Source organism: Hemicordylus capensis, chromosome 14 (genome assembly GCF_027244095.1).
Source record: "Hemicordylus capensis ecotype Gifberg chromosome 14, rHemCap1.1.pri, whole genome shotgun sequence".
Taxonomy (NCBI): domain Eukaryota; kingdom Metazoa; phylum Chordata; class Lepidosauria; order Squamata; family Cordylidae; genus Hemicordylus; species Hemicordylus capensis.
In genome coordinates, this window is record NC_069670.1 from 7,366,636 (window position 1) to 7,391,284 (window position 24,649).

Here is a 24,649-nt window from a genome sequence, read left to right on the forward strand (position 1 = left end):
TTTGCCTGGTGACCAAAAGCTGGCTAGGTGGAGCATCCAGCCAGGGTCCCAGCTCCTGCGTTGGCTCAAATCGGACAGGAAAATGATTGGAGGCTAGCCGTAATCTGAGTGACATTGCCAGCTGACCTTGTTTACCCAGCCTTTTATCGAGGATGGAAGGAAAGCCTGTTCTGCAGCATCCTACTTAGATGTGGGTCTATGGCCGGAGAGCTGGCCTTGTGGTCGCACGCAGGGATTGTCCCCTTTGCTGAGCAGGGTCCACCCTGGTTTGTGTTAGAATGGGAGACGGCATGTGTGAGATATTCCCATTATCTGAGATATCCCCTTCTGCATGCAAGTAGGCAGCTGCTCTTCCACTGAGCTGCGGCCCCATCCCCTCTTGGGAATACCTTACAGTGCTCACAGACGTGTTGTCTCCCATTCAAAGGCAAACCAGGGCAGACCCTGCTTAGCAAAGGAGACTATTCATGCTTGTGACAGCTCTCCTGTAAATGGATCGTCACAAAGACATCATAAGACGTTTGTGCTTCAAAGGAAATTGATCTTGTAATTGCTGCCCATTGCTTGGGATCAAGAATACATTCAAAATAATTAGAACTTTCCATATTTGTATTATTATTATTTACTTAAGAAGCCCCAAAGTAACGATCAGACCTTGGTTCTTTCAGAAATATCCTGTGAAATATAGCATTGGTAGCTGCCTAACGAACAATGGACCCTCCATACCTGTCGTTTACGATGCTGGTAATGCCCAGAAGACGTCAGACTATTACTCTCCAAATGGGCGGGGTATGGCCTGCTTCCTCTATCTAGATCTAGCAATTTGTCAACATCCTTCTTGAACTGTGATGCCCAGAACTAGACATAGTATTCCCAGTGAGGACTGACCAGCACAAGACCAGAGAAGAGGTCAAGTCCCAAAAGGCAGTAACTGTGAGTCCAAAGGATCTAAGCTGCAATTCACCTTCCAGCCATTATCTGGGTGGTGCTGTAGAGCTGCATGAATCTGGCCAGAAATTGACTACACCCATTAGCTCCCTCAGTGGCATGGCACCTCAAACTCCCTGGCCTGCGCATCCTGCCTGACACCTTATAAGTCGTGGGTTAGATGGATGATGTGATCACCATTCTACCGAGTGATTTGTTAATTAGTAACAAGAAAGAACTAAATTTCCAGTGAGTTTAGGTTGCAGTGGGGCAACTGGGGCTCAAACCAGACGTGGTAGCATTAGGTTTGTGTGACAGGAACATAGGAAGCTGCCTTATACTGAGTCAGACCCTTGGTCCATCTAGCTCAGGATTGTCTACCCAGACTGGCAGTAGCTTCTCCAAGGCGGCAGGCAGGAGTCTCCCTCAGCCCTATCTTGGAGATGCTGCCAGGGAGGGAACTTGGAACCTTCTGCATGCAAGCAGGCAGGTGCTCTTCGCAGAGTGCCCCCATCCAAATCTGCTACCACAATGCTGATGACACCCATGTCAACTTCATCGGGAGAAAGCAGAACCTCTCTGCCTGCCTGCCTGGAGGCAGTAATGGGCTGGATGAGGGATAACAAACTGAGTCTGAATCTGTCCTCCCAACTTTTTCTTCCTCATTTCCCTTCTCAGGTGAATTTGACCCTGGCTATGTTCAGTTCCGAGTCTTTAATCACGAGAAAGCTGCCATGGCTCTGTGTCCTGGGGTGAAAGTCAAGGGCTGCAACACTGAACACGTGAGTATCTGGTGCAACAGGCTATCAGATTAACGGCCCTGCAGCAGCTTAACCCACTGCCGGAAGCCTTTCCCTCAGGAAAAGGAAAAGGACTAAACTAAAGGCTCATTCACACGTTGTGTTCAACACTCATAGGACGAATGTACAGTGTTCACAGGAACGGATCTGTACACAGGTATAGTCACTGACGTGTCATGCTGAACAGGGGGGTAGTGGAGGGGAGATGCTCGGGCATGGAGTGCTGGCACTTCTCAGTTTCTCTGGCTGCATGGCCATGGGGCTGTCATGGAGAGCACCTTCTGCATGGGCAGCTACATGGCTGATGCTGAACACAGGTACAGAAGTACACTTCCGATCTGCACCATTCATTGGAAGGTCCGATATCCAGGTTGACTTTTAAAATGAACCCAGGTACAGTCATTTACAGTCACTTGTACAACACAATGTCTGAATCGGGCGAATGTTACCCAGGGATCCTGAAACTTGGGTCCCAACGTGGCTGGACTACAACTCCCACCATCCTCAACCCAAATGGCTGCCTTTGGCCATTGTGGCTGGAGATACTGAGACCTGTAGTCCAACAGCATCTGAGGCTTCAGAACCCACCCCTGAAGTAACCAACTCATAGCTGCCCCTGCCATATTTATTTGTTTTAAAACATTTCTAAACTGCCCCATATAAACAAGTCCCTGGGCAGTTCACAATCTAAAAACAACCATTAAAACATTAATACGACTAAAACAATGTAAAATACAAACAGACACTCTGAAACCCGAAGCTTTAAAACGATAAACTAAAACATCGTATCGTATTTAGGATACGTACTCTTGGTTGGATGGCGTGCTCATCGTCTTCTCCCCCTTCTTGCTTCCTTTGCCTAGCACTGCATTGGCGGAGGCGGCTACTTTGCAGAAGCCAGCCCTCGGCAGTGTGGCGACTTCACTGGCTTCGACTGGGACGGCTACGGGAGTCACCAAGGCTGGAGCGTGTCCAAGGAATTGACCGAGTCTACTGTGCTGCTCTATTACCGTTGATTGACTCAAAGCACGGCTGGTGTTGTTAAGGAGATCACAGAGGAGCCACGGAGCTGGGGACAAAGAAGAAAGAACGTGGCCTTTTGAGTGCAGATACCTTTAATAGCAATGAAAAAATTAAAAAGAGAGAAAGAAAGAACAACAATGCCGCCTCTCTGGTTTGTTTGTTTGCTTGCTTGCTTGGCTGCTCCACTCAACTTCAGTCCTCCTGCAGATGTTGGCCTACAACTCCCATAATCCTTGACTACTGGCCACTGTGGCTGGGGATGCTGGGAGCTGAAGTCCAAAAACAGCTGGGAGGCCAAGGTTGAGCAGCCCGACTTGCTCCACCATCCAAAATGGCGGATGAAGCATGCCTGTGGGTTGACCCTCCATTGACTGGCCTATTCTTCTCCTCTTTGGTTATGGAAAAGGAAGGGCGGAGAGGCCCAGTTGGCGCTTCCTCCTCCAGCCATGCATTGCTTGCTGGACTGGAGCCCTTCCGGCTGCAGGAGCAGGATAGGGTGGCAGTTCGCAGTTGGAGACTGGAGTACAACCCCAACTCTCCTCAGGGACACTCACTGGGCAAACCCCCAGTGGAAGGACTCCTTCACGTAATCCGGCAAATTACAAGGCGACACGGCTTGGGGTCCAGGGGTATTGCACAAGTCGCCATCTTCCCGCGGTGTATCATTGGGGGTGGCCCAAAGTTGCATCAACGCACAGGCATCTCGATGTACCTGGCTGCCCCCCTTCCCTGAGTGGTGAGACACTCCCGAGGTGGCTCCAGAGGTATTTTTAACACATGGGTTCTTGAGGGCCCAAGCAGCAACTGGACTCACAAGAACGTAAGACTACAAAACAGGTCTATTTATGCAAATCTGCATGAGCAAACACATTTCAACATGCCACTTATATTCCCATTCCACACATTTCTTCCCCCCACTCTCCACTCTGTCTCTAAAGCACCTGGCATAGGGCATAACCACACCTGGCTGCTCGGCACAGTGCGGGCCAGCAGTGACCACACCACTCAGGACAGATTTGGGGACCCCCAGGGGGTGTGGAGGCCCTGGACTTCAGCCCTATCATCTCTAGCTCTACCTATTAAATACTGGATATCGTAGAGCTTTAGTAATTTCAGTGCAACCATCAGCAGTCCATCAAAGCTGTGCATCTGGTACACATGGAAGAGACTTCTATCGATGACCATTCACGCATTCATGTCAGTTGGCTATGTTTATAAACTGCCTTTCTGCCTAGGCACTCTAGGTGATTCACAGTTCAAAATAATGTGCGGCAGTTTAGTAGACATGGGAACAGGGGAAGCGGCCTTCTACTGAGTCAGTCCCTTGGTCTATCCAGTTCAGGATTGTCTACCCAGACTGGCCGCGGCTTCTCCAAGGTGGCAGGCAGGAGTCTCTCCCAGCCCTGTTCCAGAGATGCTGCCAGGGAGGGAACTGGGAACATTCTGCATGCAAGCAGGCAGGTGTTTTCCCCAGAGCGGCCCTCGGACCATTCATGCTTGCGGCCACAAGACCAGCTCTCCTGGTCTTGTGGTTGTCTTGTCATTTGGTCCACGACACCACAAGAAGAAAGGGGAAAGGGAATGGGCAGGGGAAAGAAAAAGAAGCCAATTATTCAGGTACCGATGCTGTAATCGAGTTACGAAAGGGAGTTACACATAACGGGCAGAATGGGTGTTGTGCAAGAGGCAGTTCCTGGGAGAGGAAGACCCAGACTTTAGAGGTCCCCTCCTGCTCAGAAATTCTTTAATTCTATGAATTTTCTGTTGCTCCCAGACAGGCTAATGTGACCTGTCTCACTGTCTCAATTAGGTGCCAGACAGAGCGCTTGCTACTGGAGACTGTTGGAGGTTAATTGGATATGTAGCTCATCTTCTTTATCTTGGAACTCAAGGGGGCACCCAGAGGGAATGGATTCCCAGAAGGTCTTCCATGCAGGCACTGACCAGACATGGAGCGGCTTAGCTTCAGGAAGGTTGTTGCATTGTATAGATTTAGGCCATTGACTTGGGACAAACGGGGTGGGGGGGGGACCACGACTTTCCTGTTGGGTGGCTGGTTCTTGAAATAAAAACATATTGGTTTTTGGGACCCGGGGCGTTGGTCAGAGAAAAACTCTGTTCACCTAAAGGGCACGTGATCTCAGTTAGGGTCCCACAATTACAATTGGGAAGTGCTGGCCAAACGGACCGATCAAGGGAGTGAGCCAGAGGTCAGATCAAGTCACACATTGTCAGGCAGATCTTCTCTCTTTGGGCGTGGGCTACTAGCTGAGTAGAATGTGGGGATGCTGTGGGTGCACTTAGTCGTGATTTCAGCAGAGCTTAGGGGGAAATGTCCCCATGATATTTTGGTCAGCAAACTGAAAAATATGGGCTAGATGGATCATAATACTGCCGGACAGATTCGGAGCCAGCTGGAAATCTATACTCAAAAGGTGCTAATCATCAATCTGCTGTTATTTTAAATAGCTCTAAAAACAGACTTTGCATAATTCTCTTAGCAGGACTTTTCTTAATGTTTTTTGACAGACATCTGACAGGACCAAATCTACGAATTCGAATACCTAATTTTTCTCATTTCACCTGCTCCATTTTAATCAAAGACCAAGGACCTTTGGATAAGAGGCGTTTGGATGACTTCACGGAGGAGAGGTCTAACTAGTCGGAGGGCTAGAGGCCACCTCCAGCCTCAAGGGCAGGGTGCCTCTGAATCCCAGTTGCAGGGGAGTAACGGCAGGAGAGAGGGCATGCCCTCAACTCCTGTCTGTGGCTTCCAGCGGCATCTGGTGGGCCACTGTGCGAAACAGGATGCTGGACTAGATGGGCCGGATACAGCAGGGCTGTTCTTATGACCATAAACTTTTAGGAGTGCGGGGGAGAGGGGGCGCGCTTTCTTTTCCATTCTGCAACAGTCAGACGTTGGCAGATATGGAGATTGGAGGGTGAGCAGCTCCCACCCCCTTCCCTCCAAACTGCCTCGATTTCTTGACCCCCTTTCCCCACGGCCAGTTTGCCCTCCCCCAAGCAAACTCCCAGCAGCCTGTTCTGAACTCCATCCCTTTGTCCCCAACCATATTCCCTCCGAGAAACTCAAGCATCTGCTCACAGGCTCTGTGGCAAATGTCACCTCTTACATGAAGCATCAAATGGGAGAATTAGCATTTAGATTGTGTCAAAATATGCCTAAGTGCCTGAAAGACAAATAAGACCTCCTCTCCCACTCTGAGTAGGAGGAAAATGCGCTGCTGGTAAACAAGGAAACAATGAGAGGCGCAGCAGACGTGACAGGAAAGTGGAGATTACTGTTCTCCTCCTTCCCACACACTGGCACCTGACTCCTGTGAATGTGCAAAGATATGTAGCTTTTTTGCTATGCTTGGGTGCCATCCATGGTGGTTAATCCCTCAAGGAAGAGTGCTGAATCTCGAGCTTCCTTAGGGAGTTCCACGCTTGTTTTTTTTTGGGGGGGGGGTTGCAATTACTCAGAGATGAGGGAAATACACTCTGCACATGCTCAAAGCCATGCTAGGCTTTTGCTTCAGAAGCTCAGAACAGAAGCACTCTTTGTGATCACATGACATGCCCTGATACTCAGACTCTGAGGAGCCCGGGCTCATATTAAGTCCTTCAACAGATAAGATGCATCGAGCTTCTGTAAAGGCACAGAATCCTGCCCCCTCTGTTTTCTTCCCCGTTGTCTGTTTCCAACTGTAAGCTTTTGGGGCATGATATTTATTATTTATTTATTTATTTTATATCCCACTCTTCCTCTGAGGAGCCCAAAGTGGTGTACTTGCTTATGTTTATCCTCACAACAACCCTGTGAGGTAGGTTAGGCGGAGAGAGAAATGACTGGTCCAGAGTCACCCAGTCAATTTCATAGCTGAATGAGGATTTGAATTCCGGTCTCCCTGGTCCTAGTCCAACACTCTAACCACTATACTGCACCAGCTCTATTTTTGTCAGTGAAACTGACAGATCTATTAGATTTGTCTATATTTGCCTGTGAAACTCAAACATATACGCTGATGATACTGTAGGCTTGAATAAGGTAACAGAGAGGCAATGCACACTTTAAATGTGTATATATGCGTATATATCTGCAAAGGAACATGGTGAAACAGACGGTACTTGGTGAAAACTTGTTCCAGATGGAACATGGTGAAACTGACTGGTTCGAGATCAGCAAAGGAGTAAGACAAGGCTGTATACTTTCTCCCTCTTTATTCAATTTATATGCTGAACATATACTGAGAGAAGCTGGATTGGAAGAAGATGAGTGTGGTTTTAATGTTGGAGGAAGAAACATCAATAACCTGTGCTATGCTTTTGACACCGCTCTGATAGCTGAGAATGAGGATGATCTGCAAACTCTAGTAATGAAAGTCAAGGAGCACAATGAAAAAATGGGACTACGACTAAATGGAAAGAAGACTAAACTAATGACAACGGGTACAGCAAGCAGCCTCAGAATTGACAATGAAGACCCTGAAGTGGCGGGTGGCTTCTGCCTTTTAGGATCGACCATCAACAGTCAAGGATCCAGCAGTCAAGAAATACACCACAGACTAGCACTTGGTAGGGCTGCAATGAAGGCCTTGGAAAGGATATTTAGATGCCGTGACGTACCTCACAAGATTAGAATCGTTCAGACAACGGTTTTCCCCGTGACACTCTATGGATGTGAAAGCTGAACTTTAAGAAGCAAGATAGAAAAAGCATTGACGCTTTTGAACTTTGGTGCTGGAGAAGTCTTTTGAGGAAACCATAGACAGCCAGGAAAACAAACACAGGGATCACAGACCAAATCAATGTAGAATTTTCACTCGAGGCACAAGTGACCAGACTCAAACTATCATACTTTGAACCCAGCTCCCTTGAGAAGTCCATAATGCTGGGGAAAGTTGAAGGAAAGAAAAGAAGAGGACCGCCCCCAGCACTGTGGATGGACTTGGTTATGACAGCCATGAATGCACCACTGAGAGACCTCAAAGGCCAAGTGGAAGACAGATCATCCTGGAGAGAATCTATCTATGTGGTCGTTAAGAGTCAACACTGACTTGACTGTACTTCATCAATCAATCAATCAATCGGCAAAAGTATAATCTTCCATCTTTCAACTGCATGGTCAGGGTGAACTACTGACAATGGCCACTAGAGGGCAGGCACCACCAACAAATGTATTATTTCTGACTTGTGAACAAACCTGAGATGTTTATTGCATAGCAATTCTGCACCTCCAGATTCTATACTAGTTAAGAACTGGCTATGATTGAGTTTAATTATCAAAAGGGGGCCCAGATCTTTTCAGTATCTAGCAACATCCCGGGAGAGCAGAGAGAATGTGTTGGAGTAGCTGTGCCTCCATTAGACTGTTCCTCCAACAGCTGATTTGAGAGCATGCAGCAAGGGGCTGACAGGAATTGCCCCCCTCCTTTGCAAATATCTGTCGCAGCAATGCCTGTGGGAGGCCCTGATGTTTCTCACGCCTGCTACGAACCTATACAGAACTACTGCAATTGTTTTATTCCGCAGTGGCAGTTCTGTTTTCTCGAGCATGTGGAAGGAAAAGTGGGATAGGGACACAGCTCACCCCTACACGAAGGAAGAGCATCAGGGAATGCAGCCAAAACCCCCTCCTTGTTGTGTGGCTGTTGCTCTGAACACCGAAAGGCTCCTCTCCGTGTAGGACATGGCTTTCTCCCTCCCCACCGCACACGGTGACAGCTCCAATCGTTAACATCTGCCTCGCAATTTTTGTATATTTTATCTCAACAATTTTGGGGTAGCCCACCTGATTGGGGGGGGGGGGGAATATGTTGAGAATATTACACTGGTGATTGCAAGGCGTGCCTTCACTGCACCCTTGGGGCTGATAGAGGTTTGCTGATGTACAATTTAAATTTGCACATTTCTAGAAAGGTGGCTTTTCCCTTCCTTCAAATCACCCAGTTGGGGTGAGTCACTGGCAATCACCAGTAGAGGGCAGGCTTGGCCAATAAAACAAAACTAGTAGTTTTCTTCTACTACGGAATGTAGCCAGCTCCTCCAGCAGCCAGCAACTGGCACATGCCTCCAGTAGAAGTTGTGCATTCCTAAATAAAATCGATAAAACAGTGACTCAGACCTACAGGAGCATTCCTTGGGCTAACTGTGGAGGGGAACCTTCATGCCCTGCATTTCCCCACTTTCTGGAATGGTAGGCCTGTTTTCCATGTGGGGAAAAGGACACCTGGTATTTTATACTCTGAGGTTGTGCTCACGACCATTTCCGGTGGGCGGGAATGGCGCGGGGAGGGGGAGGTAAGACTGAGCTTACCTGCCCCTCCAGATGATCGATCTTCTTCCGTGTGGCACGTGCCTCATGTGCCTACACGGTCTGCGCTGCTCTGAGCAGCACGGATCTCTGGAGGCCAGGAAAAGGAGTCCGGGCTGGCAGGAATCCCAAGATGCAACATGCAAGCAGCACAGCGCACTGAAGGATCCGCTCTCTAGCCAGGCACTCTAGGCACCCCGCTCTGTGTATGCTCAGGCTGCCTGCAGCCTGGAGCTGGGGTTGGGGACACGCTCACGCCCTCTAACCCTGGTTAAGGGCTGGGATTAGAGAGCTATCCTGGCGCTGCACACAAGCAGCCCAACCCAGGCTAGGCTGCCCTCTACTGGTTATTGCCGGTAGTTCACCCCGACTGTGTGAATTACCCAGGCTAGGCTGCCCTCGGGCGAATAGCCTCAGTGTCTGGTTACTTAGCATATCAATATCCAAACTCAGCACAAGAGAGTAGGGGTGTGCACGGACTGATTTTGGTGGTTCGGTTCGAATGTGGACCAAATTCAAACCTAATCACCATTCCTCGACTTCCTTCCAGACTCCCTTGAGCAAATGGCTGTTCAGTCGCTAAAAGCTACCAGTCTGTCATGGCTCAGACTTCTGACTCAGAAGAGTCAGAGCAGGAGGACTTACCAGCTAGTGAGGGTTTAGAGGCACAGCCACAGGATTTGGCAGAGAAACCAGACTCTGGAGCTGAGGATTCACAACAGCTGCCAGACATGATGGGGAAGAGCCTGGGATTTCGCCTGTCTTGAGACGACGTCTCAAGAGGCAGGCTCAGTGGGAGTCACGCAGGTGTAGGAAATCCCAAGAAAGAAAGCCAAAGTGCTGACTCAGGGAAGCCTGATTGGCTGCTGGTCCTCTTGAGCCATATATATTCAACAGTCTCTCTTTGCTCTGATGCTGTTTGCAACTTGGTTGGCTGCAGATAGTGTGCTCTTGAATTTCAACCATTTCTGTGTCCCAGTTTGCCTTGTCTGTACTTTCCTGCATTGTTCCCTTAATTCCTTGTTCTGTGTTCTTCGCTTGTTTCATTCCTTGTTTTGTCTTTTCCTTCCACTTATTACTCAGTTAGTGTTAGAGGGGGGTACCTAGTTTCAGTTCAGGGGACTTAATCCATTGACTAATTGCTTTGTGAGCCTTTTATTTTCTTTCATTTGGTTTCGCTGCTGCTTTCTGGTTACTCTCAGGGGGAGTGCTGAAGGGGGTTGTAAAATCCTGTTGGGTTAGCCGAGCTAACAGATTCACGACACAGTCATCAAAGGCCATCAACACTCATTTAAGCATCTCCTAGCTACAGAGGTCTACCTTAAAGAAATATCTTTAGCTGCACAAACAAAATGTATTACAAAGAAATACGTGGAGGCTCGTCACACGAGCGTGCAAAACCAGGCCAAGGGAGCCCAGCCCGGTTTTGGCTTAATAAGCCAATTGAGTGTCATCATGTCTTTGTACCTCCTCAGAGAAATCTAGGGCAGCAGGGAAGAGGGAATGTTCTTCTCACTACTTGGCAGAACCAGACAGATAGCCAAGTTACCAAATGATGGATAAGTTACCACTTATTGCTAACCACTTCTCTCTCTACCCCTGGCCAAACAGGGGATGCCGTCCATGTGCTGGCTCAGTGCCTAGAGGCTGTCAGGACCAAACAAGCTCAGGCTCACTCAATCCCTCCAAGGCTGAGTTGCTCTTGTTGAGTTTGCAATCTGGCCAATTGCCGCATGTGAGTTGATCTCTTGACGGGGTTGCGCTTCCCTTGAGAGAGACGGTTCATGATTTGGGGTTTCTCCTGGACTCGCGGCTCCTGCTTGAACAGCAGGTGGAGGCCGTGGCCGGGGGTGCCTTTGCCCAGCTTTGGCTGGTTCGCCAGTTACGGCCTTTCCTCGACCGGCAGGCCCTGGCAACAGTCACTCCACTCATGCCTTTGTTACCTCTCGTTTGGATTACTGTAACGCTCTCTGCCTAGGGTTTCCTTTGGAAAAGATTCTGAAGCTTCAGCTACTCCAGAATACAGTGGCCCCTCTCCTTATGGGTGGTCATAGATTTGATACTGTCACACCTCTTTTACGGTCGCTGTGCTGGTTGCCTGTTTGCTTCCGGGCCCAATTCAAAGTGCTGGTTCTCACCTGCAAAACACTTATGGGCTTAGCACCTGTATATCTCTGGGATCGCCTCTCGTGGACGGGTGTATCCCGGCCTGTGAGGTCTTCTCAGATGGCCCACTTTAGTGTGTGATGTAGGAGGACCTTCTCTGTGGCTGCCCCTCTTCTTTGGAACACTTCCCCCCCCCCATTCAGCCCCCTTCCTGGCTGCTTTTAAGGCCCTTCTTAAGACCCACCTGTTTCACCAGGCGTTTGCCCTTTAATTATTTATTAATATTATTTTAATTAATTGTTATTGGTATTGTTGTTGTTCACCACCTAGAGTCTTTGGAGGAGGCAGTATATAAGAAAATTCTATTAAACAAACAAACAAACAAACAAACAAATAAAATTACTGACCAACTGATAAATAGCTCTCTTGTATTGACCCACACATTAGTGAAGCAAGGATTAAAATCTAACAAGAAAGGTGCCAGGAGTCAAGACTATCTGGAAGCCAAACTGCCCTAGATGTCTAGTCCTTAATACCACATCTGTGGGGACAAGCTATAGTTAGTTGACCGAGTGTGAGGAAAAGCACTGGAAACATGCCCAAACCTATTCTTTGCTTATTACTTCATAGGACTCAGTCCCATAAGAGTCCCTATTATTTCATGACTTTTCATCCTTGCACCCAAGCTTTAAATACAAGATCCCCTGCTCAGACCCATTAATTCCCTACAAGCTATCCCCAATCCATAGGACAAGCTTGGGAAAGAATTTGACTTCAGTGTAGCATCACAGATTCCTTGGACAGGCCCGGTAGGAGTGGTTTCATGTGTGGAGAAAGCAGCCTTATATGGCTAAATATATTTATATGACTTGTGTAAACAGACCAGAAGAGTATTTGTCAGCACAGGGGGGAACATCAGCAACAAGAATGCAATTCTGCTGCAATCTCTCTGTTCTGCATCCAAGAATGGAAGGGAGGAAAAGAACAGGAGGCTTAAGAAGTTTCAGAAAGAATATTGACCTCCTGCCTTCTGACAACAAGTATATCTTTTTGCCATCCCAACTTTACATGTCTGCAATATGCTGAGAAATAAAAGCTATGTTCCCACAGCCACGTGTAATAAATTTAGAATAACTGCATTCAGTCATTCATATTATGAAAATCAGTGGTTCCTCTCTGATAAATTGTTGTAAAACCAGGAATAATTCTATGAGATTCTCAGGGGCCTAAGCCATGAACATCAGCATGAATTGCTACGGACAAAACATACGATAAGTTCAAAACCAACAAGGTTTTCTGGGGACCCACAGAATAATCCAGGGGCACACAATACTGTAAGAAAGTAAAGTTGACCAATAGCGTCAAAGCCTAGTCAGCACTCGGATGGGAACTAAGTGCCTCTTTCAGGTTTATACGAACCTAACAGAGGGAAAAAATAATCTAAAGTGTAGAGCATGTGTGTGGCAGAGATAATCACAACTCCTTCTGGGAAAATGATATGTTTTCTCAACAGCATTCTTGCAACATAGCCGTGACGGTTCTTGAAAGCCCCGATTACTTGTTCAAGGAGTCATAGCCAGGGGCAGAAAAATCATTCAGGCTGCCTCTTCAAAATCAATTTATTTAGAGTAGGTCTCCCTTTCTTGTCCACCTTCACAATCAGACATTAAATACTGGTAGGTAGGAGAAATATTTCCCACCCTTTGAGCTCAAGCTAAATGTGAAACAGAGATTCTACTGTGCACCAGCAATTGTACATACAGAACCAAGGTGTAGCCATTCTTCTAGATCAACAGCTTTTTAAATGCCTGATCATGGTGACTTGTATGTCAAAGAGCTGCTGATAGATGGCTCTGGCACTGCTAAGCATTGCAGAGGACTGTGGCACGTATATCAGTCCGTGTGAGGCACTGGCCAGGTCTCTATGTCCCCATCACAGAATTTTAAAGTCCTCTCATGCGAACTGAGAGGCAATGGCATTGCAACGAAAGACCGGTAGTGCTCAGGAATCCCAAGGAATGTGATTTTCCCAGAACACAGTTTGAAAACCAAACCAATGCTTTAGATTTATTAATACTTGTGATAGAGAGCATGAGTTCTCTCCTTTGCTAAACAGGGTCTGCCTCGGTTTGCATTTGGATGAGTGGCTGCATGTAAAATATTCCCCTTATGGGATGGAGGGGGTGCTGGGGCTATAGTTCAGTGGAAGAGCAAAAGATCACAGATTTATTCCCTAGCGTTTCCAGCAAGGCTGGGAGAGACTGCCTTTGACTCTTGGGTGGAGAGCTGGTCTTGTGATAGCAAGCATGATGAATTGTCCCCTTTGCTAAGCAGGGTCTGCCCTGGTTACATTTGAATGGGAGACTACATATGAGCACTATAAGATATACCCCTTGCAGGCCTACCCAGCTTAGCCCCCCTCCCCCACAGCTGTTTTTGAACTACAACTCCCATAATCCCCAGACACAGTGGCCAATAGCCAGGGATAGGCCAACATCTGCAGGAGGGCCAAAGCTGAACAGCCCTGCCTTAGGGGATGGGGCCGATCCCGGTAGAGCACCTGCCTGCTTGCATGCAGAAGGTTCCCTGGCAGCATCGCCAAGCTAGGGCTGAGAGAGACTCCTGCCTGCCACCTTGAAGAAGCCGCTGCCAGTCTGGGTAGACAATACTGAGCTGGATGGACCAAGGGTCTGACTCAGTATATGGCAGATTCCAATATTCCTATGTCCCTAAGATTGTGATCTTAAGTGTAGATGGTATTCATTTTACTAATATATGAACACCTTTCCCCACCCTCACCCTTTTTGCATCATATCTCCACAAACATGGATGTGTCTGTGGCCAAATCAAGGTCAGCGAGCCAAAGGTTAGAAGCAGTCTGGCAGAAAGGAGGGTGCTGGAAAGGATACTATTTCTGGAACGTGCCTTGGATCGCAAGGACTGCTGGCTATATGCCCTTCTCGGGGTTATCTTTGATATTTGCAGAATGCACTCATTGCCTGAGGCAGAAAGAGAGAAGCAGCAGCAATAGAGATGCAGACTGACCCAGCTGAGACTAGCTAGGATGGACTTTTTTAGAGGACTCAATTAACCCCACATCCAGGGCTATGAGTGGAAGTTTGTTTCTTGCAAAGGATGTCCCAGTGTGGGAGATGCTATGCAAGAGATACTACTCAGCCAAGCAATTGTAATGGAGGAAAGCCCCATTTCCAGTCTGAGGGGAAGTGGGGTGGGGGGGAAGAGAAGAAGAAAAAGAGGAAAAATGCTTTCATTTCCGTCATGTCAGTGAATGACCAGGAGAGGGATCTTGGGGTTGTGGTGGACAGCTTGTTGAAAGTGTCAACTCAATGTACAGCAGCTGTGAAAAAGGCCAATTCCATGCTAGGGATCATTAGGAAGGAGATTGAAAATAAAATGACTAATATTATAATGCCCTTATACAAAACTATGGTGCGACCACACCTGGAGTACTGCGTACAATTCTGGTCCCCACATCTAAAAAAGGACATTGTAGAACTGGAAAAAGAGCAGAAGAGGGCAACCAAGATGGTCAGGGTTGCCTGGAGCAACTTTCTTACGAGGCAAAGCTACAACACCTGGGGCTATTTAGTTTAGAAAAAAGACGACTGCGGGGAGACATGAGAGACGTCTACAAAATCATGCATGGTGTGGAGAAAGTGGATAGAGAGAAATTCTTCTCCCTCTCCCATAACACTAGAACCAGGGGTCCTCCCATGAAATGGATTGCCGAGAAATCTAGGACCAGCAAACAGAGGTACTTTTTCACACAATGCATCAGCAACTTTTGGAATTCTCTGCCACAAGATGTGGTGATAGCCAACAAGCTGGATGGCTTGAAGAGGGGTTTGGATAACTTCATGGAGGAGAGGTCTATCAAGGGCTACTAGTTGGAGGGCTAGAGGCCACCGCCAGCCTCCAAGGCAGGATGCCTCTGAGTACCAGTTGCAGGGAGTAACAGCAGGAGAGAGGGGATGCCCTCAACTCCTGCCTGTGGGCTTCCAGCAGCATCTGGTGGGCCACTGTGTGGGGCAGGATGCTGGACTGGATGGGCCTCCTTGGGCCTGATCCGGCAGGGCTGTTCTTATGTTCTTCATGTCATCATGACATGTTTTGGCATGTCGACTGCACTGCATGTCAATGGAAGCTGCTGACACAAGTTGCACTGTCATTTCCCCCCTTTCATATAGGTCTATAATTTGAATTGAGGCAGCGGCACGATCAGCGCGTACATTCTGTTTAAAACGGCAGGGCTCCTGTTACAGCTGCATTTACCAACACAAATGACACACCAAAACGGTGTTTTTGGATTGCCCAACCCCATCACTGTGCCCTGTAATGTTTTGACCAGGGACGATAAAATGGCTGGAGGGAAAGGAAAGTCCCTCTCTGAGGCAAGAGGGGATGGTTTCTTATAAACGGTTTCTTATAAATGGTTTATAAATGGTTTCCACACACTTCTTTATTCCTTCAGTGTATTCACGATTTTTATCAGTATTTTGTTTAAAGAGGCAAGTGTGTGGGCGTAGAAGGGTTGACGCTCTTTATTTGCCAGCAAACACTCTCCTTCAAAACAAACGTTATGTTGTTTGTTCATTTATTAAAAAAACATTGTTGATGTTTTCTTTTTACTATGGTTTGGGCACCGGCTTGCTTTTGCTGTGGTGGTTCTTTTGACACCTTTTAAAGTTACACACATCCCTACGAGCGGCATTTTGGAGGAGAAGGTTTAACGGAAAACCCAGTTAGAAATAGGGTCTAATTTGGGTATATATTTCTATTAAACCAAAAACCAAAAACCTGCCCCCATAACATTTGGCCACAAGTTATCTGAGGCACAGGCTGCTGTGAAGCAAAACTCTGAGGAAACACTTTTGGACAGAAAACTTTTAACTGCTGCCCTCAAATAAGGGCATTTGTTGGAGGGGAGAAGACAATTCATATTTTCCTCTGTTTGTTTGTTTGTTTGTTTCTTCATGCTTTGAGATGGTGGTGGTGGAGGGGAGGGTTAAACATTTGTTCCTCTTGGTTCTGTCCTTTTCATTATTCTTATTTTTAGCACGGCGTGTGCTTTTTAAAAGGGGGGAAATAAGCTTTAAAAGTAAGGGCCATGAATGCAAACTGAGCACTTTTTCCTCCTGAAGTGAGGAGGCTGTTTGTGTGGGACAATTCGCTTCCTCCGCCCTTTATGGAAACTAACACAACAAATGGAGGTCTAGGCCGGGGGGGGGGAGCTGAGACACCCCCGCTATTACTTAAGTAGAAGTTATCTGGTGTGTGTAAATATATACATACATATTTTTAGGTGAAGGCTTCACAACCGAGCAAATCCGCCGCCGCCCCCCCCCCCCGCGAAGAAACTCCCTCACCCCTCCCCTCCCCCGTTCGCTCTCCGCACACTATTGGTGCCCGAGGCTCCTCTTGCCCCTTTTGTCGCATCCCCATTGGCTGCCTGGCTGTCACTCCGCGCGCCCCACCCCTCTCCTGCCCCCTCGCGCGACTCCACCCTTCCCAACCGCCGCTTGGTGTTTCCCCCGCCCAGCCCCCGCCCCCGCCCCCGCCTCCGCTCTCCTTTCCTTACAGCCGGCATCTCTTCTACACACGCTGTCCACGCGCCCCAGGCTGCCCTCTGATTGGTGGCTGGGGTTGTAAACACGGCGAGGCGGCCAATGGGAGCGCTGTTCACGAGGGCAGCACGAGGGGACACGAGCCGGCCGCATGGAGCTGTCTGAGATCAACAGCGTAAGGGCGGGGGAGGGAGCGCCTGCGGGGTATAAAAAGGCCGCATCCGGGTGCGGGCTCCACTTGCCAGATTGGCTCTGAGTGAAAAGGATCCTCCACGCTAGTTCAAAATTTGGGCAATCCCTTTTTCCCACTGCTTTCCCTTGGACCCTAGTCCTTTGGGTGTGGTGCATTTTTTTTTGCCAAATTTGATAACAAAAGATTCTTTAAGAAATCAATTTATTATTCTTTTAGGATTTTGGGGTGTCCTTGCTACCCTCAAATTTACAGCAAAGGGATTTAATCCCTCAAAATATTAATTTTTGAGGGTCCAATTTTGTTAAGGCTTTCCCATTCAGGCCTCCAGCACCCCTCTGGTTAGTTCTCTGAAGCCACTCCAGCAGCCTCTTGCAGCCATGGTGATGTTCAAGAAGATCAAGACCTTCACGCTGGTCTTCAGCGAGCCTGACAAGGTCTACAGCAGCGGGGAGAAGGTGGCCGGCCGTGTGGTGGTGGAAGTGGCCGAGGTCACCCGGGTGACCACTGTCAAAGTCCTGGCTTGTGGGGTGGCCAAGGTCCTGTGGATCAGGGGCCCCCAGCAGTGCAAGCAGGAGATGGAGTATCTTCGCTACGAAGACGTCCTCACACTCGATGACCATCCAGCTGGTGAGCCTCCTTGTGGCTTCTGTGTGTGTCGCTTGCATCTCTGTCGCTGTCCATCCCCTGCGCTGGCTTAGGAATCCTTGCAAATCCTCAGATTTCGCCCAAGCTCCTGGAATGTTAATGGCAAAGCTAAGAGGATAGCAGCCTTGCAGCCCAATCCTGCATATGGGTTACTCTACTCAGAAGTAAGCCCAATGCGGCTTACTCTCCAATCCATGGATTGAAGTTCTGGTTTCCACACTAGGACTTCATTTTTGAGATGGTCAGAGTGGTATCTGGAGGATATAGCTCCAAAGGTGTTACCTGGTTTTGGGTTTTATTATTCTTAAATTGGCAGGATTGGTTCTGTAGTTTGCATCCCCCCCCCACTGTTGTAGTGTGTAGGCTAGGATTTGTACATTTGTTGGCTTCATGGTGACCTTATGCTCTCTGTTCTAAAAACACCTTGTAGCATAGACACAAAGAATGGAAGTGGAACTGAATCTTTTTGAAGATATCCTATGCCTATGCATGTTGACTTGGAATTCAGCTCTGATGAATTCAAGGGGGCTTCCCCTAGAGTAACAGAATTGCAATTTGAGCTTGAAATGCAAGGGATTAGCATCAGAGGTGCCATCCAAACAGTAACTTGTAACTTTGAGGTTCTGGTATTCAGAGAAAAGCAAATGAATGTAACAAAGGATTGAAGTGGAAGGGGTAGTGATGGTGGGTCTTTGAATGAAGGACTAGGAGCATCTTCTAGTCCTTCATATAGCTCCCTTGCCAAACTAACTTCCGAGGAACGAATGTCCTGTCCCGGCTGTGTTCGTCACAGCAGGGAACTTGCTTGGCTGAGTCTTCTGGCAATGGATGTATTAATAGGTAGGGATTTCCTGGCTGTGAACCGGGAGTCTCCTTACCCCACTGTGAAAGAGAGGCATAGCTGTCAAACTTGGCTGAGAATTAGAGAAAGCTGGAGGATCTAATCGATGGCTTAGATTCTGACTTCCCTAACTTGTCCTCTGGGACTTAAATGGACCGGCACACACAGGAAGAGGTTGAGAGTGTGAGTCTTCTGAAATAGCGAGACCTGGATTGCAAATATTCCTGCCAAATGCAGAGAGAAAATGAGGGACCCAACACTTTCTGAATTTCTAGTTCTGTCTAAAGAAACCCCTGCAACTTGAATTCTTGTGTTGCCCTTGGCTAGAGTACCTTGGGCATCTCCAACCTGTTAACTGTCTGCCTTGTAATGAACTGTAATGCTTAAAGCAACTTCTTCAATTTCTTTTTCTGTAAGTCTGATGGCAGTCTCCTTTTCTGGTATCTTTTCATAGATTCAGATGGTTCCATAATCCTGAGACCAGGAAACACCTACGAATTCAAGTTTGGATTTGAGCTGCCCCAAGGGTAAGTATTGTCCAAACACAGCCATTGAACTGCATTTTTCAAAAGACCCAAGATTGCTGATTTTGAAGCTTCTTGTATCTAATATACACTTGTGTTCTTTCAGACCCCTTGGTACCACCTTCAAGGGCAAATATGGCTGCGTTGACTACTGGGTGAAGGCTTTCTTGGATCGCCCAACCTTTCCGATTCTCGAGATAAAGAAGCGCTTTGATGTCATGGACCAAATTGACGTCAACACTCCAGACTTAATGGTAATTACCACTGGGAGTTCACCTTTGAGTAGTTATTTGACAGTCAGCAGCTTGGGCAGGTTTAGTATCACAGCTCACCCAAAACTGGCCACCTTTCAGAGTCCCCTTAGCTGTTCTTAAATAGTTGGGTTTTTTTTTTTTCATCCTGGCTGCTCTGTTCAGAGTCTTCACATAAACTCATGGCTGTACTTTCCTTCAGCCTGAAACTAACCATCTGTATCCAAGTATCTCATTTGGCTCTGCAACAAGATACTCCTGGATAATTAGTTATAAATTAAACTCTAAATGAGGGATGACATAGTGACGGTCAGGCAAAGGGCAAAATGATTGAACTCTGAGAATACGGGTCACGTGTGTGGATAGAGGCAGCAGTTTGGCCATGTGTCTCTTTTCACTTTTGAATGTGTAACCATCTCCTTGTCTGTTACTTTCTAGTCGCCTGTCTCTGCCAAGAAGGAAAAGAAGGTTTCCTGTATGTTCATCCCTGATGGGCATGTGTCCGTTAGTGCCATGATCGACCGCAAAGGATTTTGCGAAGGTGAGTCCTGGATCCTTTCCATTCCAGGACCTGGGAGTTGATGAGGAGGCAAGAAAAGCTATGCAGCCAGTAGTAGCTTTATCTCCAACTGTAGTAGCACCTGCAATCCAAAGAGATTTAAGGCCTATGGATATATAAGATATAAAAAGGACTGGGTGTGGCTCGGGAAATTTGTGGGGAGCTCCAAGGATGCTTCAGCTAGCTTCTAGTCGGAAAGGTGTCTTTATTTTAAAACGGCGCCAAATGGATTTCAGGGCAATCCTATTGCAACTTGGACCTTCTAAAAGCCTTTCACAACTAACCTCCCTCTCCCTGTTCATCTTCCAGGTGATGATATCTGCATCAATGCAGACTTTGAGAACACCTGCTCCCGCATTGTGGTCCCCAAGGCTGCCATTATTGCCAAGCACACCTACTTGGCCAACGGGCAAACAAAGGTCTTTTGCCAGAAGCTCTCCTGTGTCCGAGGCAACCATATCATCTCTGGCATGTCAGAATCGTGGCGTGGCAAAACCCTGCGGGTCAAAAAGATCAAGCCATCTATTCTGGGCTGCAACATCCTACGTGTGGAGTATTTCTTGCAGGTGAGGGATCTTGATTAAGGCTTGATTCTGATGAGTGGATAAAATCTCCTTAGAAAGGATTCTGTTAGTGGGGAAAACCAAAGAGATAATAGTTAATCCTTGTTAAATCCAAGCACAGAGGCCGTAGCTATATTCAGGCCAGAACTTCAGCCGGACCGTGGCCCTGGAGTCTAGTTTAATGCTAGGGCTCCATCCAAAATATCTGGAAAGGGGGCCTTCCCCATGTCACTATCCCAGCACAACTAGATGAAACACATCAGGAATTAGAACTCCCCAGAGAGATGTCCTGATTTTGACAGTAGTCAAAGTAATCTGTCTCTGTTGGATCTGGATTACAGGTACTCAGTGCAAGGTAGCTGGCTTCTTGATTCATGGTGTCCCAGTTGTCAGGTTAATTCACTGGACTCTTGGGTGCAGGCAGAAAGTCAGGGCAGTGTGTCTGTTCTCAGGCTTGCATTAGTTTAAATGTCCATTCAGCTCCTCCAAAAAAGCATCCCTGGGAAATCTCCTGGCCACTTTCCTTTTCCCCGCCTCCCCAAAGCATGTTGAAGGCAGGCCAATATCTCTGCTCAGGGCAGCGTCTCACCCCGCGCCTCCATCCCCCTGCAGATCTATGTCAGCGTCCCTGGCTCCAAGAAGATCATCCTGGAGCTGCCCCTTGTCATCGGCAGCAAGTCCTCAGGCATGAACAGCCGCAGCTCCAGCATGGCCAGCCAGACCAGCTCGGAGATGAGCTGGGTGGACCTCAACATCCCGGACGCTCCAGAAGGTGAGCAGAGGCCTCCGCAGCCTGTAGGGAAATATGGGGCAGGGGGAGGGCTCCATATTGGCAGGGAAGAAGATCTCCGATCTGCCTCCCTTGCAGTGATCTTCTCTGCAGCACCCCTTGGTTTAGCTCATGCCATCCTGTACTGGGGGTTCTCCGAAGGAATATTACATTTGTAATATGAAATCAATCTTAGCTGTCTTTTTAGCATATAGGCAGCAGAGATGGGGTGGGATTCATCTTCACCATGCAGACTGAACCTGGGGAGGGCAGGGATTTCCCCCTCAAACCATATAAATATACCCCTGAAGGACCTGGAAGGGGTCTGCTGGTCCAACCTCTTGTAGGCATGCATGGCATGTTATGGGGAAGCAGAATATTCTCATGGGCTTCCAAACTCAGCCTGACCTGTGCCTCTTTCTGCTCCCAAACAGCGCCCCCCTGCTACCTGGACATTGTCCCCGAAGACCACCGCCTGGAGAGCCCCACCACCCCTCTCCTGGATGAGCTGGATAACTCCTTTGACAGCCCCATCTTCATGTATGCACCAGAGTTCAAGTTCATGCCCCCACCTACCTACACCGAGGTAAGACCTCCTGCCTCTCTTGCAGCCTGAAACATAACCCCAGCGCAGAGCAGGGCTAGAACGGAAGCTGGAGCCTAGACGGTTGCTCCTGTGTAGCTGGAATCGAGTCTCTTCCCCCCCACCCCCCAGCTTCAACGTAATGTTTCAGCACTCTTGATTGGCTGCATTTCTGATCGCCACGTGCTATTGGGATGCATGAAGTGGCCCTCTACCCAAAACCCCCTCTCCCTCATCCCTAACATTGCAGAGGAACCCCTCTCATTCCCTTTTGGTAAAAAGTTGGGAGGAAGCTTAAATCCATTCCAAGTGATTCCACTGCTCACAAGCGATGAGAGTAAAACCATTGGATTGGGGGTGGGGAAAGAATTGAGGAGCAGCATAGGATGTTGGAAAGAGAGAGTAAATATTTTCCCTTCCTTCACTAACTAGCACTGTGGGGAAGGAAACAGATCAGATTTCAAGCCTTCATCCCTTTGCTCTCTCCTCTTCCAGGTGGACCCCTGCCTTAACAACAACGTCCAGTGAGCGCTAACCAAAGAAGCAACTTCACACAGTTGTCTTTTTCCTGGACTTGTAACAAGTACACTCAATTGTACTCCAGCAATTGTACTCGAGGTGGCCAATCCCTGATGAACAGGGAAGACATCCTGCAGGAGAAACAGCCATCGAAAAAGGAGCTAGAACTGAATGGTTGCCGTCCTTGAAGCCTCTGTCTCCATAGACGGGAGACAGGCGAAGAGAAGCCACAAGGGCCGGCTGGTCCTACCTAGGCCTTGGCTTCTCCCCATAGCCTTTCAGGACTCTTCTCCCACAATCAAGCAGGTGCTGAAGTGAAACTCTTAATAGACTGTGGCGTAGGGGAAAGGCCTTGTTAGGTGTCTGTTCTGGTCAAGGAGAGTGAAAAGCCAGCAGAGATACTGGCTGGAAGAAATACTGAGTAACCAAATGTGACCATCACAACACCATAGATGCGTGTTGACTTCTTGTACTGATGATTTTAAAAGTGTTTTGGACATTGACTTGGGCTACAAATGGGAGTTTGTGTCTAAAAAATTCCATCTCAAAATGGGCTTTTTGAGTATATGTACCTCAAGGCTTTCAAGCCTCACACCTTAATCATGGGGGCTCTTAGAGAAATGTGTGAAGAGAGAGAGAGTAGGTGTTACTGGAGCTGTTGGACTGAGGATTGTTCCTCAATGCACTAGGTGAAGAAGGGAGGAGATGAGAATTAGAAAAGTTTTGCAAATGAGAAAGTGGTGGTGGCGGGGAGTATAATAAACACTCCATCCAAAGGGACAAAACACAGCCCCGAGAAAGGGAAAGCAAACTCCCAGGTAGCAATGGACTTCTTTGTGGTGTTCTTTGTTTTGTCTGACAAGCAACTCTGAGACTGCTTCAAGTGTAGCTCTCTAAAGCAGTCGGTTCTTTGAAGTGTTAATAAGACTTTTGTATTTTTGTCTAATGCTATGTATTTTATTTTTTTGGGAGGCTATATAAACAAGCCAGCCTTTTGTAAGGGAGGGGGGGAAATCACTATGCCTACTTGCTTATGTTGAATCTTTGGTTTTGTTATATTTTGTATTTATGTGGATAAACCAGTGTTGATTATTTGGGCAGGGGGTGCAACGTCTTCCCCACATGGAGAACAGTCTCGTGCATTCCCTTGCTGCCTGGATGCCCAGCAGTATCAAAGACCCAACTTTTTTGGGGTCAGACAGTGCCAAATTGCTTTCTTCCACACAGCACTGACGCTGAATTAAAAATGCATCTCATGTCAAGCTGAACTGGGAAGCATTCTATTTCTGGGCTGCACCTCTTTGCCCCACTCCCTATAATCTTTTTTCCAGCACACACTTGGTTTATCCCCCACTGACAGAGAAAAATGCACTCTTCTCCCTCACCAAAACCCCCTGTTGAACAGCACTGCATATCCAAAGTGTTAATTGATCCCAGATTCTGTCCCTGCTAAATCTTCAGTCAAAAAATGCTGTCTAAGCAGGGACACGAACTTGGGTGTACTGAAATCATTTTCTACTGTGGTCGTGTTTTATCTGTTTTGCTTTTTGTATTGGTTTGAAAATTTATATTTTGTACTGGTAAGATTCTGCAGTAGTCCCTTTGGGCTAACGTTTATAATAAAAATTGTTTTGCAAGAAAATGCTTTTCCTGATCTGTTAGACTGGTGCCTGGCAGGGGGTGGGAATCGGTGTTCCCTCCCACAGGGATTCTCAGATGTTGTTGACCACAACTCCCAGAATCCCCAGCTACAATAACTTGCATGGGGATTATGGGAGTTGTAGTTAACGACATCCTGTCTAACAGGGAATCCTGTTAGAGGAAGATTGGGTGGGATCTGTCCTTCTCCACCCTCAGTTCTGCACTTATATGGGTAAGTGTACTTTATGTGCATGTGGGGAGGCACAGGGTAAGGTAAAGTGTGCGGTCACGTCAGTTTCAACTCCTGGCACCCACAGAGCCCTGTGCTTGTCTCTGGTAGGAGGGGCTGACCGTTGCCTTCTCCCGCACAGTATGAGATGATGCCTTTCAGCATCTTCCTATATTGCTGCTGCCCTATATAAAAGCAGTGGGGATTCAAACCTGCAACCTTCTGCTTGTTAGTCATGCATTTCCCCGCTGCAACAGGGTACAGAAAACCATGCAGAATTCATCTGACTCCTGTCTTGAGTCTCAGAGTAGCGCCTCCTTCCCTACACCCATGTGGATGAAAATCCTGATTGATTCTCTTAAATATTTATCGGTCCACCTCACACCTTGTTCCATGTTAGACGTTCAGTTTTCAAGAGTTAAGCCTTCCCCCTCTGAAAGTAGGGTCTGTGGGGTCTCAAGCCCCTGTCCGAATGCAGGCTCAAGCCCTCTCGGGAAGCCCATTGAGTGCCCTGGCCCTGGGCTAGCTGCTCTTGGCACAGCTGCTCTTGGCACAGCCTACCTTGCAAAGTGGTT

The 24,649-nt window shown here is 47.8% G+C and overlaps 2 protein-coding genes and 1 long non-coding RNA gene across 5 annotated transcripts in view; 2 read left to right on the forward strand and 1 right to left on the reverse strand.

Moving 5' to 3' along the window:
• The window catches only part of ITLN1 (intelectin 1), a 15,115-nt gene extending 12,238 nt beyond the window's left edge, over nt 1-2,877 (forward strand). For both annotated transcript variants that reach the window (XM_053278775.1, XM_053278776.1), the window contains exons 6-8: nt 669-789; nt 1,606-1,709; nt 2,591-2,877. In XM_053278775.1, coding sequence (XP_053134750.1) covers nt 669-789; nt 1,606-1,709; nt 2,591-2,743 — 378 coding nt within the window. In that variant the 3' untranslated portion in view covers nt 2,744-2,877. The remainder of the gene's footprint in view (nt 1-668; nt 790-1,605; nt 1,710-2,590) is intronic.
• LOC128337645 (uncharacterized) overlaps nt 1-16,540 on the reverse strand; it is a 21,952-nt gene extending 5,412 nt beyond the window's left edge. For both annotated transcript variants that reach the window (XR_008312365.1, XR_008312364.1), the window contains exons 1-2: nt 16,486-16,540; nt 2,535-2,796 (exon numbers count right to left, since the gene is read on the reverse strand). This is a non-coding gene — a long non-coding RNA (uncharacterized LOC128337645). The remainder of the gene's footprint in view (nt 1-2,534; nt 2,797-16,485) is intronic.
• Nucleotides 16,541-16,980: 440 nt separating this feature from the next.
• Nucleotides 16,981-23,846, forward strand: TXNIP (thioredoxin interacting protein). Its single transcript, XM_053278784.1, has 8 exons — nt 16,981-17,577; nt 18,891-18,963; nt 19,067-19,214; nt 19,650-19,752; nt 20,080-20,336; nt 20,946-21,105; nt 21,537-21,688; nt 22,181-23,846. Exons 1-8 carry the CDS (start codon nt 17,328-17,330, stop codon nt 22,211-22,213), a joined length of 1,176 nt encoding a protein of 391 aa, XP_053134759.1. The 5' UTR covers nt 16,981-17,327; the 3' UTR covers nt 22,214-23,846.
• Nucleotides 23,847-24,649: the final 803 nt, after the last annotated feature.